This window comes from Cynara cardunculus, assembly GCF_001531365.2.
Source record: "Cynara cardunculus var. scolymus isolate 2C chromosome LG 8, CcrdV1, whole genome shotgun sequence".
Classification (NCBI taxonomy): domain Eukaryota; kingdom Viridiplantae; phylum Streptophyta; class Magnoliopsida; order Asterales; family Asteraceae; genus Cynara; species Cynara cardunculus.
Window position 1 is genome coordinate 16,024,843 of NC_037535.1, and position 17,899 is coordinate 16,042,741.

At 36.4% G+C, this 17,899-nt stretch overlaps 1 protein-coding gene and 1 pseudogene across 1 annotated transcript in view; both read right to left on the bottom strand.

Moving 5' to 3' along the window:
* Positions 1 to 16,623, bottom strand: part of LOC112516233 (ATP-dependent (S)-NAD(P)H-hydrate dehydratase) — a 21,572-nt gene extending 4,949 nt beyond the window's left edge. The window contains exons 1-9 of the mRNA XM_025123252.1: positions 16,258 to 16,623; positions 15,206 to 15,282; positions 14,933 to 15,042; positions 14,746 to 14,860; positions 13,754 to 13,816; positions 13,479 to 13,642; positions 6,704 to 6,765; positions 6,160 to 6,167; positions 5,989 to 6,057 (exon numbers count right to left, since the gene is read on the bottom strand). Of these exons, the coding sequence (XP_024979020.1) occupies positions 5,989 to 6,057; positions 6,160 to 6,167; positions 6,704 to 6,765; positions 13,479 to 13,642; positions 13,754 to 13,816; positions 14,746 to 14,860; positions 14,933 to 15,042; positions 15,206 to 15,282; positions 16,258 to 16,483 (894 nt within the window). The 5' untranslated portion in view covers positions 16,484 to 16,623. The remainder of the gene's footprint in view (positions 1 to 5,988; positions 6,058 to 6,159; positions 6,168 to 6,703; positions 6,766 to 13,478; positions 13,643 to 13,753; positions 13,817 to 14,745; positions 14,861 to 14,932; positions 15,043 to 15,205; positions 15,283 to 16,257) is intronic.
* On the bottom strand, positions 9,061 to 11,092 carry LOC112516431 (annotated as a pseudogene).
* Positions 16,624 to 17,899: the final 1,276 nt, after the last annotated feature.

Sequence of the window (17,899 nt, forward strand, 5' to 3'; positions counted from 1 at the left end):
GAACACAGGAGAGCTCACTGTTGGCTCACTAACCCTACCCCCATCCTCTATTTCTCCAGATCCCTTCCTCCTGTCTAGGCTAACTACACATTCTCACCCCTAGTTTGCTACCCTTATCTGCTAACCTAGGGCTCAGGAGATATTTTTGTTAGTTGTATAATATACAACATTCTAATAATCCTCCTTAAATACCATAAAGGCTCCGTAAGCACATCCATTTGTCCATTATTTCTCGTTGGATATGCATTCCAATCTTCATCTTTGACTAATGGATTTCTCTCGGTTTCATATCCTGTTCTCTCTTACTCTATCGTATTGCTTATAAAATATTGATGTTTGGTGATTAACAACGTTTATAGAAGGACTTCATCTATTTTCCACATTAGAATCATTTATTGGATTTGTTGTGATGATCATTCGATGTTTGATTTTTTGCCTACTTTGACTTTAGCTGAACATTGAATTGGTTGTTTACAGCAGTCTTCTTTTGTAGAAAGTCAATCAACCTTTTCATACTAGTAGATGGCTCATGGGCCTTTTCTTAGAAGAAGACTTATGGATTTTTATGAATGTTTTGTGGCTTCTACCAAGATTCCCCCTCACGGTGAATAGTTCAACCTTAAAACACCACCTCTTTCCATTACTCCAACATGTGATGCCCCACAAAATTACTAAAGGTTTAGCTTCTTTTGTTGTGCTTATCTTTCCGAGAAGAATCAGGTGCATTCATGGAATGCATCATCTTGGTGATGTCTGATGAGAATAAATGATGTTGCCGGTAAAGTGAACATACCACACATTGTACCAACAAGAAATCACAGACTCAATACCAGGACTATCATATCACTTCCTCTTGTATACATCAAAAACATCCAACTTTAATCATTTCGGTACTCCTTGTATGGATCAGCCACCCTCAGCTTTGTTGCCCAAGAGAAGACCTCCAAGATTTATCGTCTTCAGCACTCCTTGTATGGTCTTAACTTAGTCCTCTAAAGGCTGGTATTGTCAAATTGTGTTCAAAATGACAGACGATTGTTGGTATTATAATATATCATCAGGAAGCCTTTTAAAGACTTCTATGGAAACATAACTATATAGTTGTTAGGCGCATCTAACAAGCATCGTTTATTCTGTTAGTGTGCTCAGTCAATTCATCTTTACGCAATAAGATTGGTAATTGGGATTATGATCCTAAGGTATCGCAAGCCCTCTAGGGGAAGGGATCTAGTATTCTGATTAGAGAGACCGTATAGAAGTATCTCCACCGAGGGATAAAGAAATATTACAGTATTCTCATCATATGTTGATAGAGCAGGTTGCCCCATCACTCGTTATTACACCATCAGTTGTGCTTTTTGGTCGAAAAGCTTGTCTCATGGAAGAGCAAGAAACAACGCATTCTATTGTGTGCTAGTAGGGGTGTTAACGAGACAAGACAACTCCCGAGCTACTCGAGATCGACTTGGTCAACACTCGACTCGAGTAGGCTATACTCAAACTCGACATACGCACGAGTCGAGTCGAGCTACCCGATACTAGACTCGATAAGCTCGTGAGATACTCACATTTTTTGTATATATAATTAGTTTTACAATATAATGTAACAAAATTAATCATATATGTTTGGTAGCAATTAAAGAAATAAATATTGAACTAAAGAAATAAATGTTGAAACATTTTAAAACACATTTATACTTAATAATCATTAAATAAACTTAATAAAACATGTTTGAACAAATAAATGACCCATATAGATATTTTATTTTATTTTAAAAAATGCATAAATTGAGGGCCAACCCACTTATTGTGAAATTTAGGTGTTGAGTCCCACATTGGCTACTTAGATAAACCAAAGGGTGTGGAAGTGATTATATAATGAAACCCCATTGAGTGAGTCCCATATCTATTGCTTAAAGAAAGCAAAAGGTGTGGGAAGTGATTATGTAACGGAACCCCATAATGAAAGGCATGCAACCACGTTGTGAGCACTCAAGTTCGAGCTTCAGAAGAGTTCAGGCTTCAACCGAGTTCGAGTTTAGGAAATTGCAATTGTGCTCGAGTCGAGTTTGGATTTTAACTACTTGCGAGTTTAGGAAATGCAATCGTGCTTGAGCCTGAAAAATGGCTATCGAGTTCGAGTCAAGTATGCGGATGCTCGAGCTCGACTCGCATCATTTACACCCTTATGTGCTAGTGTACAGTTGGAGTATATAGTTCCTAGCGAGGTGACATGTACCCTACATTTGTTGCATGAGTTGTGCCACTCTTTAATAGAGGCCTGGTTACATGTACAACTGAAATAGAAACTAATGAGTGTATCATGGTTAAAAAATGCAGAATCTGATTGTCTGCAGTCTTCTTTGGAAGATCAATCGTTCTCAAAAGATTAACTTGTATAAGAATTTATCTTTTTGGAAAAAGGGGACATAACCCCGTTGAAAACTTTATTGATTGTATAAGGAAGTTGATGAACCTATATTATGGTAACTACTTTGTTAACCATATAACCAAACATCAAATATTTCATGAGAGGACCAAACACATGGAGGTTGATTGTCATCTTGTGTGATGGGTTCGTAGATTATTTTGTCAAGACCTCCATGAAGGCTCTGACTTCATAAGCCACAAGTAAAGGCATGACGTCAAAAACCCAACCTAAGGAGGGAGTGTTATACAAGGTTCCAATCAATTTATGTGTCTTTTGCATTTTTACATGACTCGTGGATTTCTTTATTTTTGCATTTATCCTTATGGCCATGTTTATCATAGTCTGTTATGGCATCCTATAGCCATACAAATGGGTTCCCCCGCCCCCCTGGCGCCTTTCAATAATAATCATGTGAAAATGTAAATTACTTCAAAAACCAAGAATTTGGAAGCAAAACTACTTTATATCAAATGGTGCAAGTATGTTATATTAGTACGTTATGATAGCACTAGCAATATTAATTTATAAGTATCATCATAATATTTATCCATTACTACAACAATTAGTTCATAAACATCATAAGTTCTAGGTTACATTCTGAGTAAAAGAACAAGTATGATTTAATTTTATATTTGTTCACGGGCACTTTTATGTTATCAAGTATACTATAGTGGCCCCACTTATTTTATGTACCTCAAAATGTTTGTGACATCATAATGATTATGGGTTCACATGCTCAGCGAAACAGCTTCTTAAGGAAGTTGTAGGCACAACTTGGATTGGAATCAATAAGAAAGCCCAGATAGCAAAAAGAAAGCAAAATAAGGCAAAGTTGTTGATGCTTGGACCAATCTCATGAACTTTAGGCAAACCATTCATTTTGCATGTCATTGCCAAATGCCATGCAATGCACATTGTGACTTAGGGATGTGAAGGACAGACGCTAACCCAGAAAAATTTCCAAACGGGGGCACAGATACAGTTTCATTAAAAAAAATGACATACATGTGGTTTTTTGCAACACCTAAGTGGTTTTTTCCTTCTTTTTTGTTGTTACAGTTAAAAGAGAGCCAAAGGAATTTGAATTTGGAACCTGTGATGCCCCATACAATGACACTACCATTACGTTACAACCGCTTTTGTTAACTTAGTGGAGCACCCAACAAGTTAAAGCAGATGCACCTTTAAGACTCCTATAAATGTCCACTACATCAAAAGCTTGACAAAGAAGCGAAAAAGCCTATATATCTTTAACTAGTTTATATATTTCTTTTCTTTTTCTACAAAGTGGTAGCACGGGTACCCCCACCCTCCTTATCCGCCCTGGTGAAGGAATTTGTTAACATTAGGGCATACAGTGTTGAAAAAGATGAATAACTTCACTACTTCCCATACTTTCAACAGATCGTGGGAAATGACTACATACACAAATGCAAACAGTACAAGCAAGCAAGCAAGCATCCCTGCCGGGGTAACAATAGCAAGCCACCCCTGCCTGGAAAGCACTAACAAGACCTCCCTACCATCATCCTATTTGGAGGGCGGGTATATGCCAACCCTACCATCATTATCCCTTCGGATTGTTATTTGGTTCAACTATATTTGTTCACTAGTGAACTGTCACATTTAGAAGCCCATTTACTCCAAATTTAGACAAAAATTAATTAATACATATCCTCGAACAGTCCTAAACCTTCCTACAAGAGCCTTATCCCATGCACAAAATCACATAAAGAATAAATTTCATCCTAATCACATAAATGGAACAGGGGTGATATAAACTGAGCATCCTTTTTAGGAAAAACAAGTCCACACCCTTGTACTTCCATAAACGAACCACCATGATGGATAAGCAAGTGGTTAATAGATCCATAATGTGATAATCTCATCAAACACTCAAAGGCAACGAATACACACAGAAAGTGCCACAAAATATTGCCTACATGGCTACATTAATTCACATTGTGCTTCAAACAGTCATTCATATGTTCAAGCGGTTAAGCCAGATTAATCATGTTCAATGGGTTGGACTACACGTCTAACATAAGGCCTCACAATTGTGAGTTTGCACTTATGGAACCTTATGATCCCACTACATCCCCATGTTTAATCACACTTCTAGACAACATATAAAAGCTCTACACTCTGCAGTTCCAAGAAATCTAACTGTCGATTATTTCAGTATCTTTGGTCAACCACTAAAAGGTCGTACATCAAAGGACACCCCATTTCAAATGGCTCTCTGCTAGTATCAGCTAGCATAACTTTAAGATGCCGTTTTCTTTGTAGAATTTTGATCGAATTTTTATGAACAGAAAATTGCACCAAAATGGAACCAGCTTTGCATTTGTTCCTTATTTTGAGAAACCAACTTTCAAAATCTCCATTTTTGGAAACCTACTCAAAACTTCTCACTTTTGGGACCAAAATGGAGCCAACTTTGTTTTCATTCCTATTTTGGAACACATGAAAGTGGTCACCTGATCCCTAAAATGAGAGGCTTTGAAAGTCAGTTCCTTAAAATAGGAATGAAAACAAAGTTTGTTTCATTTTGGTGAAATTTGCCCTTTTGTAAATTAAAAAGTCTTACATAATAAGATTTCACAAAAGTCTATGAAAGCCATTGAATAAGAGGCTAAAAATATTTGATCAAACAGGAGTTAAAACTACCAATGTAGTATCAGAACTAATTTAGTTTAAGAATGTTGAAATCCTTATTTATTTGTTCAATGTTTCCTAGAGATAATGTATCTTTTCCGTAGAGTTCTCATTATCATTCTCTTGGATTCTTTTGATTGTGTTTCCTTGTTATAGTTGGTTTAAGTTTTCCCTTTTCCTCATGTATGTCTCACGGAGAGGAAAAGATGACTACCTCAATGGTAAAAAATCAGACCCCTCGTATCACCAATGAAATTCCTAAAACCATATGTTATGGTGATGTCTTGGTCGATAAATTCCATCCTCTCCAAAATTATAGAAAACTTTCTTCTATGTCGGATTGCCCATAAAATCTGGAACTCTGCCCACAATACCTACTCATGTTCTGAAAACACTTCAGAACTTTTTGAAATAGAAGTCAAACTCTTTGAACTCAAGCAAGCAGACTCGGATGTTACACAAAACTTCAACACAATCACAAGGTATATCCTTGGAAGTGTCCTAATGATGCAACCTTCCACAAAGAAATCATTGAGAAAAAGAGAACATTCAGAATTCTATCAGGGTTGAACAAAGAACTTGACCAAGTCAAAAGCAGAATCATGAGCCTCAAACCTCTCCTTCCAATCTGAGAGGTTTTCTTTGGAATCCGAAAGGAAGAAGGTCGGAAAAGAATGATGATGCTGAACTCTACACCACAGATATGCCATGATAACTCACTCGGGTTCTTCAAACAACAAGACTAGAAAGGGAAGACCATGGTGTGATCACTGGTCATCTTCGTGAAACCTGTTGGAAAATTCATAGAAAACCTGGAGATTGAAAAGCAGAGAATAGGAGAGATCAAGGACTTGTCCACATGGCTGCAAACAATGAAGAAACATCAAAGGAGGCCAAACCCTTTCACAAAGGATCATATCGATGCACTCCAGAAACTCTTTGCGCAGTTTTACAACAGCCAAACTCACCTTCAATCAATGCAAATGTCAGTCACCAAGGTACCTCTTCTCATGCATTCACTACAACCTCCAACCCCACGGGTCCATCATGCATCTCAATATTGTCTCTCATTTATAACCTAAAAAATAAATCATTTTGTATATGATTGTAGGCCTACATCTGAAACCCAATTGGATAAGAGTAGAGTTGCCCATGGACATAAACTAATTCATGTGGGATTTGTACTCTTCACATGCCCTTCATGTAGTCTGAATTAAGACTGTTGAGGCTCATAGGTGAAAAACTAGACAAACCACGACACAACAAATTGATCAAATGCCATCATGTATCTCAATAATGTCTCTCATACCATGTAAAGATTCCTTTCACCTTCCACTCGAAACCAATTGACTCTAAGTTGAATCACCCTTGGACGATATGTATTGAAGTAAGAATCCTTTTTAAGCACATGGTGGTTTTGACAATGATTAACCTAACACGAGATCAAATATTTAGAAATGATATAAATTAAATCTAATAAGAATTATGATTGCACAAAATTTTGCATAATTTAATTATTTAAAAGATGCACCAAGATTAAACCAAAGCCTTGCAAGGAAACTTACTCCAAGTTCACATAAGTATAAGATGATTTTTGAATTATAAAAGATGTACCTTCTTTGCCATCACTAATATAATCAGATCGTCCTTTACGAAGAATAGTTACACCGCCAATACTGCAAGAGGGAAGGTTTGATCCATTGTCACTTTAAAACCATAGTCACCGGTCATAATGGAAAAACATGTAGCAGTTTATGTATAAGGCTATAAGTTATTACGAATAGTCTTTATAGTGTTTCAATTCATAATGGAAGACCATAAAAAAAACAAAAACAAAAGCCACAACTAAGAATGAAACTAGTATAAAATCAAGTGATATAACTTGGATTTTTGTACATGATGTTTCATATTTTCGTCAAACTATAAGGTATGAAAAACTATGTATGATTCCTATCATCCATGATTAAGATAGTGAAGCTAGGGGAGATCACCATTGGATGATGACTAAGTCACTTTCATAACTAGAGAGTGCTTGGTAGTTAAAAGGATATAATATGTGATGCAATATACACAAATATTATGTTGTTCTAGGATGACATGAACCTTGTACATCAAGAATAGTGGCTTACAAGGGAATGCACTCTAAGAAGGCCAAACCAATCACTGCCTATTGTTCTTGTTAATATTATTAAAACAAAGAATTTTAGACCTTTGACTACATTCAAACAATTGGTTGTGATTAGAAGTCATCCAGAAGTTGTAGTTCCCCCTGATGTGGGATTACTAACCTAAACACGCCCTATCATGTATCAATCCCTTTGAGGCTTAGCCCTGAACAGGCTCAAAGCCGAGATTTTCGTTTAGGGTGGTCTTTTAGGGGTGTAAACGATACGAGACAACTCGCGAGCTACTCAAGATCGACTCGATCAAAGCTCGGTCAACATTCGACTCGAATAGGCTCGACTCGATCTCAACCCTTGAAGTTCATGAGACACTCGATTTTATTATATATAATTAGTTTTATAATATAATTTGTAAAATATAATATAATAAATGTCTTATATTTTTATATATGTGAACAATTATGCTTTTCTAACTATAAAAACTAATCAATTTTTTAATTAAATCATAATTTTAAAAAAGAAAAAAAAACTATAAAAGTGTTTGTGAATTTGCCCCACATTGGAAGAGAGATGGTAAAGGAAGCGTGAAGAGAAGTTATAAAAATAGAGGGAGGTGAATACAGTTTGTAACTTTGTCTTTTTGATGATGAACTTTGAGGTGCATCTCCTTAGTTTTATAGAAAATTAAGAGAATACCTTTAAGTTTTAAAATTTACAAGAGAAGACCTTACAAATTTCAATCAGTAAGCTTCGTTCGAGCTTGATTCGAGTTTGAGCTTAAAAAACTACAAATGAGTTCGAATCGAGTTTAGTTTTTAACTACTCGCGAGTTTTCGAGTCGAGTTCCTTGAGAAATGGCTATCAAGTTCGAGTCGAGTATATCGATACTCGAGCTTGACTCGTATCATTTACACCCCTAAGTCCTTTAAAATAAATGTATGTAAAATAAATCAACAGGTAAATGCAAGATGAAAAGTATGCTCCTGTTGTAGCAAGTGAGTTGGGTTATTAAGGAAAATACAACGGTATCTAATTTGAGGTGTGTTTACACATCTGGATGAAATGCTGAAGAATATTATTCACCTGCTTGCCAGTGAAGCATACCATTTTTGATTAATCAAGAATTGAGCCTTTTTGTTGTTATGCTTTGCCTGAAAATTGCTTATTGTTTTAATTGACACCTTATGAGACCTTAAGTTCATTGTTTGTACATCCTGATATGTATTTACTAATGAAGAATTACCAATTGATCTTTTTAACATGTCATCCATAAACTAGTTACTTGTTGTTAGTGGTAGAGCTCAGTTTCCTTTAAGTTATATTTCGACCCAAATCTGTTTGTGTATCACGAAATTAACTCAAGGATAATCTCAAACTTTTCAGTAATGATTTTGACGGAAATTGTTCCTTTTAAAACCTAGAATCCATAATACTAAATGAAAAAAAGAACTCCCCATTAAATGGAATCACGGGATAAGTAGAAGGCGGTTATGAAAACAGAGCAGTTACGAAACTAATGAAAACACTCATCAGCTTATAATCAAGCAATGGGAAACCATCGTCTGATGACTCATCAGGGGTAACATATCAGCTCATGTGTACATCAGTACCTGTGGTCAGTGGAAGACCCATCAGTTGATAATACATCAATTGGTAGTTTCCTAGCTCTCGAGAGGCCAGAAGTCTCCTAAGGACTAACGTCCAAGTTGACACAAAGCAGAATACTTCTTCATGCTCCTCGCCCCACTTATTTATAATAAAACCCCAAGCCTAGCCTACTTGTATCATTTATGCATTAACCACTTGTACTCACAATAACCTAGGGTATAGCAATACCCACCCCTAAACTTCCACCTTATCCTCATGGTGGAGAGAAGAACAAAAATTGTTTCTGCCACTTTACATGATCCCTCCTATAACCTTCAACTATAAAATAAACTTTTCAGACAAGTCGTAAAAATCCCTTGTTTTAAACCATCTTCTGAACCCCAATAATGGCCATCATCATTCTTATCAGAGCCAAAAGGACCCAACTCCCCTTCCCCAGTCTCATCTTCAAGCTCCAATCCCTCCTTTACTGTAGAGACAAGCTTCTTTAGGTCATATTCCTTCAGTTGTCCTACTCCATGCTCATTTATGGCATTAACTCCAAAAAGAACCTTGTACCTTATTTTCTTTCAGTTTCTCCCAGAAAGGAGAGTCTGAACTGCTTTCTTGCTCTCACCAGTGTAGTAGATGTCATTTTTGTCCCACTTTCATACGGATGCTACAGTCCTTCAAGCCGGACTGCTCATCACTACTCTTCGTTAAAAGGTATCTTAGCAAATCAATCATTTTGCTATGTTCTGGCCATCCTCACGGTCATGGAAGCGCAATTCAGATTCTTTGAGAAACTTGTATAAAATTTGTTGTAGTCTTCCTAACTATCATTGATCTCATTGAAACTCTTGTGTGTATTTTTTGACTAGATTCTTTCTTATCACCTTTAGAATCATGTTATTTTGAAGCATCTGATGAACGATGTTCAATGGCAAGTAATCAGATCCCATAACATCCTTCATGAATCCAAGGTATTCACACATTAGCTCTTCATAGTTGCCCACATTGAACACCTTCCTCACGTACAACTTGATGTTGATAATCTTTAAAGTGTCAAAGCTGTCAAATGGGGCCCTGTTTGGCATGAAGAGGATTGCTTTGAATTCAAATTGTCCTTCAACAAATAAGTGCTTAACTGCTAGATGCTCCTTCAAGTTAATTGTCAAACTCTTGTAGAAGGAGAAATACTCTTCCTCGTTTATCTCCTCGACCTTGGGTAACCCCATTGACTTATGTTTGTTGATAAGCTTTGTGTTGATATTCGCTATGACTGTAATAGAGTCACCAACTTGGGATTCCCAGACGTATTGCTCATCATCATTGTGTTTAGTGATGACAATCACTTTCTCCCCAACAAGATAGACCAAATAAAAACCCACATTAAACTGACCAACCATGCTCACATCACCATTGGTCTCTACTACCTCCATGAATTCCTTGGTGCCACATCTGACAATCGTCCTCAAATGGTTCACCACATATGCTTTGGTCTTTCTGATGTCATTAACGATAATAGACGGGTCTTATTAACCTTATTAGAACTCGGGTTACACATCAAGCTTGCTCTTGCCAGTAAAGCTCTCAAATCGTTCCTTAACCAAAATCAGAAGAGTTGCTAATGTATGAAGATTCATGTAGTAGAATGCATTAATGATAAGACTAAGCAATTGGTTGAGCTCAACATCGTTTCTCTATCGTGTTGCTATCTATATCTCTCCCTATCAATCTTCTTTTCTCCAATTGTGGAGTCGAGATGTATAGATCGCAGCTTTCGAATAGCCATTGTTGTTCTAAAACTTGAATCAATTTGGTTTTCTCAATCCGTCCAACAAATGAATGTTAGTATTTCCTTTTGCCACATGATCTCGTTCATATCTTTCTGCTAAATCATAGTTTTCAAGGCTTCTGAGATCATCAAACTTAATGCCCACATCAGAGGATGTGAAAGTGACAAGAGGATCAATATTCACCTCTTTGTACACCTTTAAGATGGGTTCTCTTTATCCCTCACCTTCCTTCTACTTTACTAGATTCACCATCAGCAAATCCTTCCTCTCTTTAAAACTTGATAAGTCTTCTATAAATCCCTTCGATTCATATAGCAATAGGATTGGGACAAAGACAGAGAGGGAAAGTAAAGAAATGATGCGTATCCTCGTAGTTGTAGGTCGATGATATTGCTTCATGCTTCATCACGATAAGAATAAGTAAATATGATCATGGAAGTACGAATTCTAGAAGAAATTTGAAGATCAAAATTTAATGAGGGTTGTCTCACTGCCGTTCTTCCACTCGATGGAACCAAATATGGTGTGATTGACGGCAACGGCAACGGCAACAGCAACAATAGGTGTGGTAGTAGTGGCGGCGATGGCAGCAGCGGGGGTGGTAGTACCGGTGGCGGAAACTTCCAGCGACTGTCGTCCAACCCAATTTTGCCTAACGTCGTCAATGTTGTAAAACTAGACATGAATTGGAATTTGATAAATCCAGTCAAGTCAATTATGGACTTGAGCCAGATTAAAGCACTATCTTGGCTAGATTAAAGTCACTATCTTAGGCTTGGGTCAGATTAAAGTCACTGGAACGAACTTTGTTGTCATCTCTGAGTTCGACTCTTCGTACTTCGATCGGATCCTCGTGACAGATACGACATTCATTCCTTTGAACGGATGAGAAATCGCTGATAACGGAACCGTCGGCAACAACGGTGTAATGGGCAGCACCATCAGCGGTGAATCACGGTTCTCATGGGTTGGGTTGATCGGATTGAAGATATTTGAACAACCTAACCCAATGCTTGCGGTTTGAAAAATCTTAAACCCAACCCAACCCGAACCAAAGTGCAACCCAACCCAACCCGTACGGATTGGTCGGGTTAGTCGGGTTGATACTTTGGTACATTAAAATATTCTTCTAACATAGAATATGTTATTTCTCTACTCATAGTTTCTTTTTCATCATCAATCATTTGATACAACTTATCTATATTTTTTACGTATATCACATTCAGTTAATTTTCTCAATGGCATATATATGTTCACAGTTATTGAACATCTATACGAATGAGTTATATAAAGATGTGAATATATTGAAAATACGTGTATATGAAGAGCATACATGATAGTGTAATTGTCTAATGTACATATTAATAGAAATTCAACAATCATAATAAATCCAAGAAATAAAAGGATATCGGGTTCATCGAGTTGGGTTGGGTTCAAATAATAGTAACTCAATATCAACCCAATACCTACATTTTGACAATTTTACAACTCGATTAGACATCGGGTTGCTTCGGGTTGAGTTATTTCGTGTTGCATTGGGTTGGGTTGGGTTGATCGGGTTGGTCGGGTTTTTGAGCACCCCTAGCGGTGATGGCGTAGAGGGTCGTGACTTCAGAGGCTGTGGTTCGAGATAGTTGTCGACTAACCTGATCTTTTCTTCCCTTTCAACAACATGAACATTTTGTACTCTCTGTGTCTCCTCCTACCTCAGATCTGGTGTTCATCTTCTGCAGTTCAAATCTAATGGTCGTCTTCTTCAATGGTTCATCGTATAGTTTGATTAGCCTGTCTATCATTATATTCATAGTCTCCATGTCCCTCCTAAAGGATCTGAAATCTTCCTTCAATGATCTCATGTCCTTATCGATGAAACCTCTGCTGCCCTCTTATTTGTTTCCATGTGAAACAACAGTTTTCTTCATCTCCAAATTAGAACCTGCTTTGATACCAATTTTTTGATGTGCCCGGTCGATAATAACATAATTAGGTATCAGATAAAAGTTTACTCACAACCACATTATTACAGAAGGTGATTTAGGTTTCCTGGCCTTCGAGAGGCCAGAAGCTCTCCTAAGGACTCAGGTCCAAGTTGACACAAAGCAAAATACCCCCTTACGTTCCTCACCCCACTTCTTTATGTTAAACCCAAAGCTTATCTACTTGTACCATATACGCATCAACCACTTGTATTCACAATAACCTAGGGTATAACAATATGTGATGTCGATGGGAGGAGCACTAGGTGCCTTGCCTGGATTGTCGTATGTCGATGAGAAGGAGCCGCAGGATATGACTAAAGGGGTAATGGACTAATGAGCCTATATTAACAAAACAAAATTAAGATGCTAGGGGGAACCTAGGCCCACCTGGCCTCTACGAGGATCCACCGGCCATGCAGACCCAACATTTTGGCTATTGGCCTACCCCTATGAAATAACAGGTTTTGATATCGTATTAAAGTATGGAGTTCAAATATCTAACCAAATGGCTATCAATAGAATTTGACCAGGGTCATATATATTGACCACAAAAGTCAAACTTTCTTGATGTGCACTAATTAAAAAGATCACCCCACATAATCATCAGAGAGTTCCATACATATAGATGCATATTTTTTAAGTCATATATTTGAAGTGTGTTGCATAAAAAGGGTATCATTACAAATTTATGTACATCCTAAGATACACCATATATGAATAAACATTACAGACTATTTCATAAAATTCTCGATTTCTTATATTCTAGGGTATGTCCCTATTTACGGGAACAAGAAATTTCAACTTAGACATGAAAAACAAAGAATCTATGAGAACACCATAAAACCGAAGTTATGTTTGTCAGTAATTACCCACAAACTTGAGGATCTTAACAGAGAAATACCTTCTGGAAAGAGATAGTAATTGTTGAGCTCCATCTTGATCATTTACTTCACAGTTCAATACTTTTTGAACAAGGCGCTTATATTCATTTACATTAGGAGTCAGAACAGCTAAAGGATAGCCGCTGATCAGATCAAGACAGTTTGTGACGAGAAATAGTCCATCCTATACAAGAACTCAGAATAGCATCCAAAAGAATCATATGAAAAACAGATGTATATAGCTAGAATCAAGACAATAAAATCTGATAAAAGCATGGCTCCTTAGAACTCATACCCCATCAATGACCATCGGAATGTTGTTTTGCCGTGCATTCTTCATAATATCAGTTACACAATCCTTCAAGTATAAGAAACATTATAAAAGGAATTTGACAAGAAGAACGCCATTTTGTACAAAAACACTAAAAGATAATGGATGGAAACAATTTACTACCAAGAATTAACACAAACACATCATAATCCTCAAAGAGGAGAACCTGGATTAGCATTGGTAGCTGATAAATAAGACATACACATGAATGCTTAATGTCAAGGGTAAACCTAAGAGAGCTCAACAGATGCATGCATGGACCAACATTTTCATTGGATTAAAAAGACTAGCTAGCAATTCAATTTGTTAGATGTCAAAGTTCCTTAGCTTGGCTTTGTTACAGAACATTGTTAGTTGTCATATTGTCATATGGGGACTAAAAAATAGTCATCTATCTGATTTTCTAGTAATGAGTTTGAAAAATGCATAAGCATCAATTATTCCGTTTTGCTGGTTCAGTTATTGTAACCTTGTTTAAGTGAAGAACACAGACATAACGATACTTTCACATCTAAACTTTATATATAGCCCACAAAGAAGCTGAATGTGGAAAAATCAAAGGCTATTAACTATCTTAACTTTTTTTCCTGTAGAGGTTGTATTACAGGTGTCTAAATCGTCTAGTCAAGTCACTATACTTTAAAAGGATTCATTTAATGTGCATATACAAATGATACATGATCAAGCCTAAAAACACCGTCCAAATATGTGATTCATTTACCCGGAATGTCACTGTCCAATTGATTTTCTTATACTTGAACACTTCGTTTCAAGGAACACTACTAGAAAAACTTTATTGTTGATACTTTCGGTTTCAAAGCGCATAGCATAATATCCATGCTTCCAACAATATATGCAAAATGAACTATGTGAATCAAGGATCATATGCAACTCATTCGTACAGCCTCCATAATTAATGGGAAAAAGATTATGTCAAGACAAACAAAGCTACACACCAGAAGGAAGGGATCTCTTCCAAGCCCCGGACCAATGACAAGACAATCAAATCTTTCCATCCACTTGTCAACTTCAGTAAGAACCTTGTTTAAACTTGATGTTATGTCCTCGTCCCTGTGATTTCACAAAAATCAGAACCAACTTCATAGGAAAAGACGGGTAGAAAATATAATGGGGAGGACTAACCTGACACTGTATGATTCTTCAAGCAAAGGATGCACAATCAACTCAGGACTGTAGCTTTTTATAACTGGAGCAGCATCTTTGGTACAGAACACATGTGATAAATCTGCACCCTGAGTAAATATTTCGAAAATGCATTTAAACAAGTTTGAAGGTCATGGACATATCTGGAAGCAATTCCCTTGAATTCGGGAAATGTATGATGCATCAAATGCCAAGGACGAATGTTTTAAGGAAGCACAGTCCAACTAGAAAATGGAATGTAAAGGAACTAACAATTTTGAGGGCCGAAATAGCAGAGAAGTATGGTGCACCAGTATATTCACGGCAACCACCTATAACAGCTATCTTTCCTGATCAAAGAATAGAAGTTGTCAATACTTGAATGAGGGAAAGCAAATCAAGGATTCGCATTTGCATGCAAGAGGTGGAACGATAAGGGAAATGTTACACGTTCAAGTGCCATTAATCTTATGTGAGCACTTCTGTTGTCTGTTCATGAGATATTATACGGGATGCATGCCTCAATTAAGCATCAACTTACATAGATAATGTTATTCTGATGAGTGTTAAGAGTGTACTCTAACAAAGACAATCAATCCTGTACAGGAAATATTGATTTGGGTCATTGGGTGAACCTCGAGGTAACATCAAGCCAACTAGACCTCAGACCGATATATCAACCAGAAAACAATGGCATCATTTTCACAAATAATTCTGAATAAGCTTGAAGAAGTACCTAACAAATAATAAATAATATGCATTCTCTCAATATGATTACCCTTTGTCCAAGTTCAACATGCTGCAAACAACCATGATTCCTAACCTTCTCATATCGTAAATTTTATACATCTACTTATTCTTTTAAAGTTATATTTTTATATTTGCTTAGCTGAAAGAATGGGGCAGCCAAAAGCACATCCTAGATACCTCACAAGTGCATAATGCTTGAAGAAATGTGATAACTGATGCTCTCTCTCATGACAGGAATAAGAAAAAAGAAAGAGAGGTAAACTTTGTTTGAGGTTCAACAGACTGTATTTCAACTCCAAAGTCCAAACTATATATGATGCAGTAAATTTCACATAAAAAATGTTGACATATACATTAAACTTGATGCAAAATACAACAAATATGAAAATTACGGTGTCAATTTCGCAACAATATCCATGTCAATCTGAATTTGAAATATAGTATGATTGACTTTGACCTCTGGGCACTGATCAAATCATCCTTTTTGTTTGTAGTACTATATACTACATCAACCTCTTAACCTTCAAGAAACATCGATAAAATAAACATCTAATAAATTTGCAATGAAAGCTCACCAGCTTGGCCTTTATGCTTATCTGCACCAACGGTAGGACAAATTGACCTCAAAATACTGAGAGCATCAACTTCCGAAGTGGGGCTCCCACCACTCGTCGCAGATTGCATCCTTGTGCACTTACTCACCAAAAGAAAGGGGTCGCTGCTGCCGCGATGGTAATCGCCTACCAAACACCTAATCAAGTGTTGTTGCCTCCTAATTACACCACCATACCACTGATGCATACAAGTATCTATTCCTTCAACTGCACCACAAATCCAAAATAACTGAAAAAGCCCAAAAGAGAAAAAGGAATTTGCTTAAAAGCGTATTTGGTATTGAAATTAGGGCTAGAGAAGGTGGGACTTGCAAGAACATGTAGGAATGAAAAGCAATTTCTTTTACATTCGCGTGATTTCTGGAATACCGGGTGAAGACAAGGAGAAAACCCGCCGAAACCCGAACAAACCGTCACATTGTGGAACTCATCAAACAAATACCCCTATAAACCCGCTAAACCATAAATTAATATGGTTAAAATGTGTTAGGGATTGTTTTTTTAAAACATCTTATATTTTTTTTTTAAATTGCTTATCAAGTTATGTGGGGTAAAGAGGAGTTTTATTAAAAAAAATGTTTGAATTACCTTTATAACGATGCTATTAAGCTGAAAAAATAGATGAGATATTTTTTTTTAAACATTAAAAATTCTTTATTGTCAGTAATAAAATTATAAGTTAGAAGAAGGTAACTTATCAAAAACTTCTTATTACAAGTGTCAAAATAGTATAAGTATTTTCTTTTCTTTTTCCATCCAAACACTAAAAGCTCCTTATTACCGGTACCACTAAGAAATAAGTTAATAGATACTTTAAATAAGCAATCTCAAACATCCCATTAGTCACCGATTTAAGATCAGAGCGCATCTTTAAGAAGAAAAAAAAAAAGAACCACATTGGATTGAGTTGATACTTTATAAAGTTATCTTTATCGACAAACTTATCCAATCCAATATTTATTAAAAAAATATACTTTTTCTTTTCCACTACTCAATCTTTAACTCTAACCTAATCTAACATTTTTATACTTTATTCATGATCCAACCCAATCTCAAAATTTATTTTATAATTATTATATATTTAATATTTTACCATATATATATATAGGACAACGATAGTGTAAGAAGAGAAGTTATGTTGAGGAGTGTATTAAAACCTTTGATCACTTAATCTCATGCACTCCCATTCATTGCGCTTTAGAAGGGAATTGATCTGTTGAATCTCGGTGCACAACTTTAGTGTTGAAATTCAATTAGGAATGATCTCTTTTTATGTTTCTTATCATAACTTCTCTTCTCGCCAGAACCCTATAAAAAAACTTACAATTGGAAATAAATAAAATAAATTACCGAAAGATTACGAAATTACATAGCTAAAAGACATAAATAACATAGGTAATTATTAGAGCGGAACTTTTGCCATATATGCTCAATCAAATCATTTTTTTGGAGCGTTATGAGTTTCCTTATTACGAAGTTGTTCCCTATTAGCCATATAACTTGATAGATTTGCAATCCGTTTAGTGGAGAATCAGGCGGTTGATCATCCTCTTTTGTGGAGTTTCCTTGTTGTCAATTTGTGGGCATGTCGTTAAGAAATTCA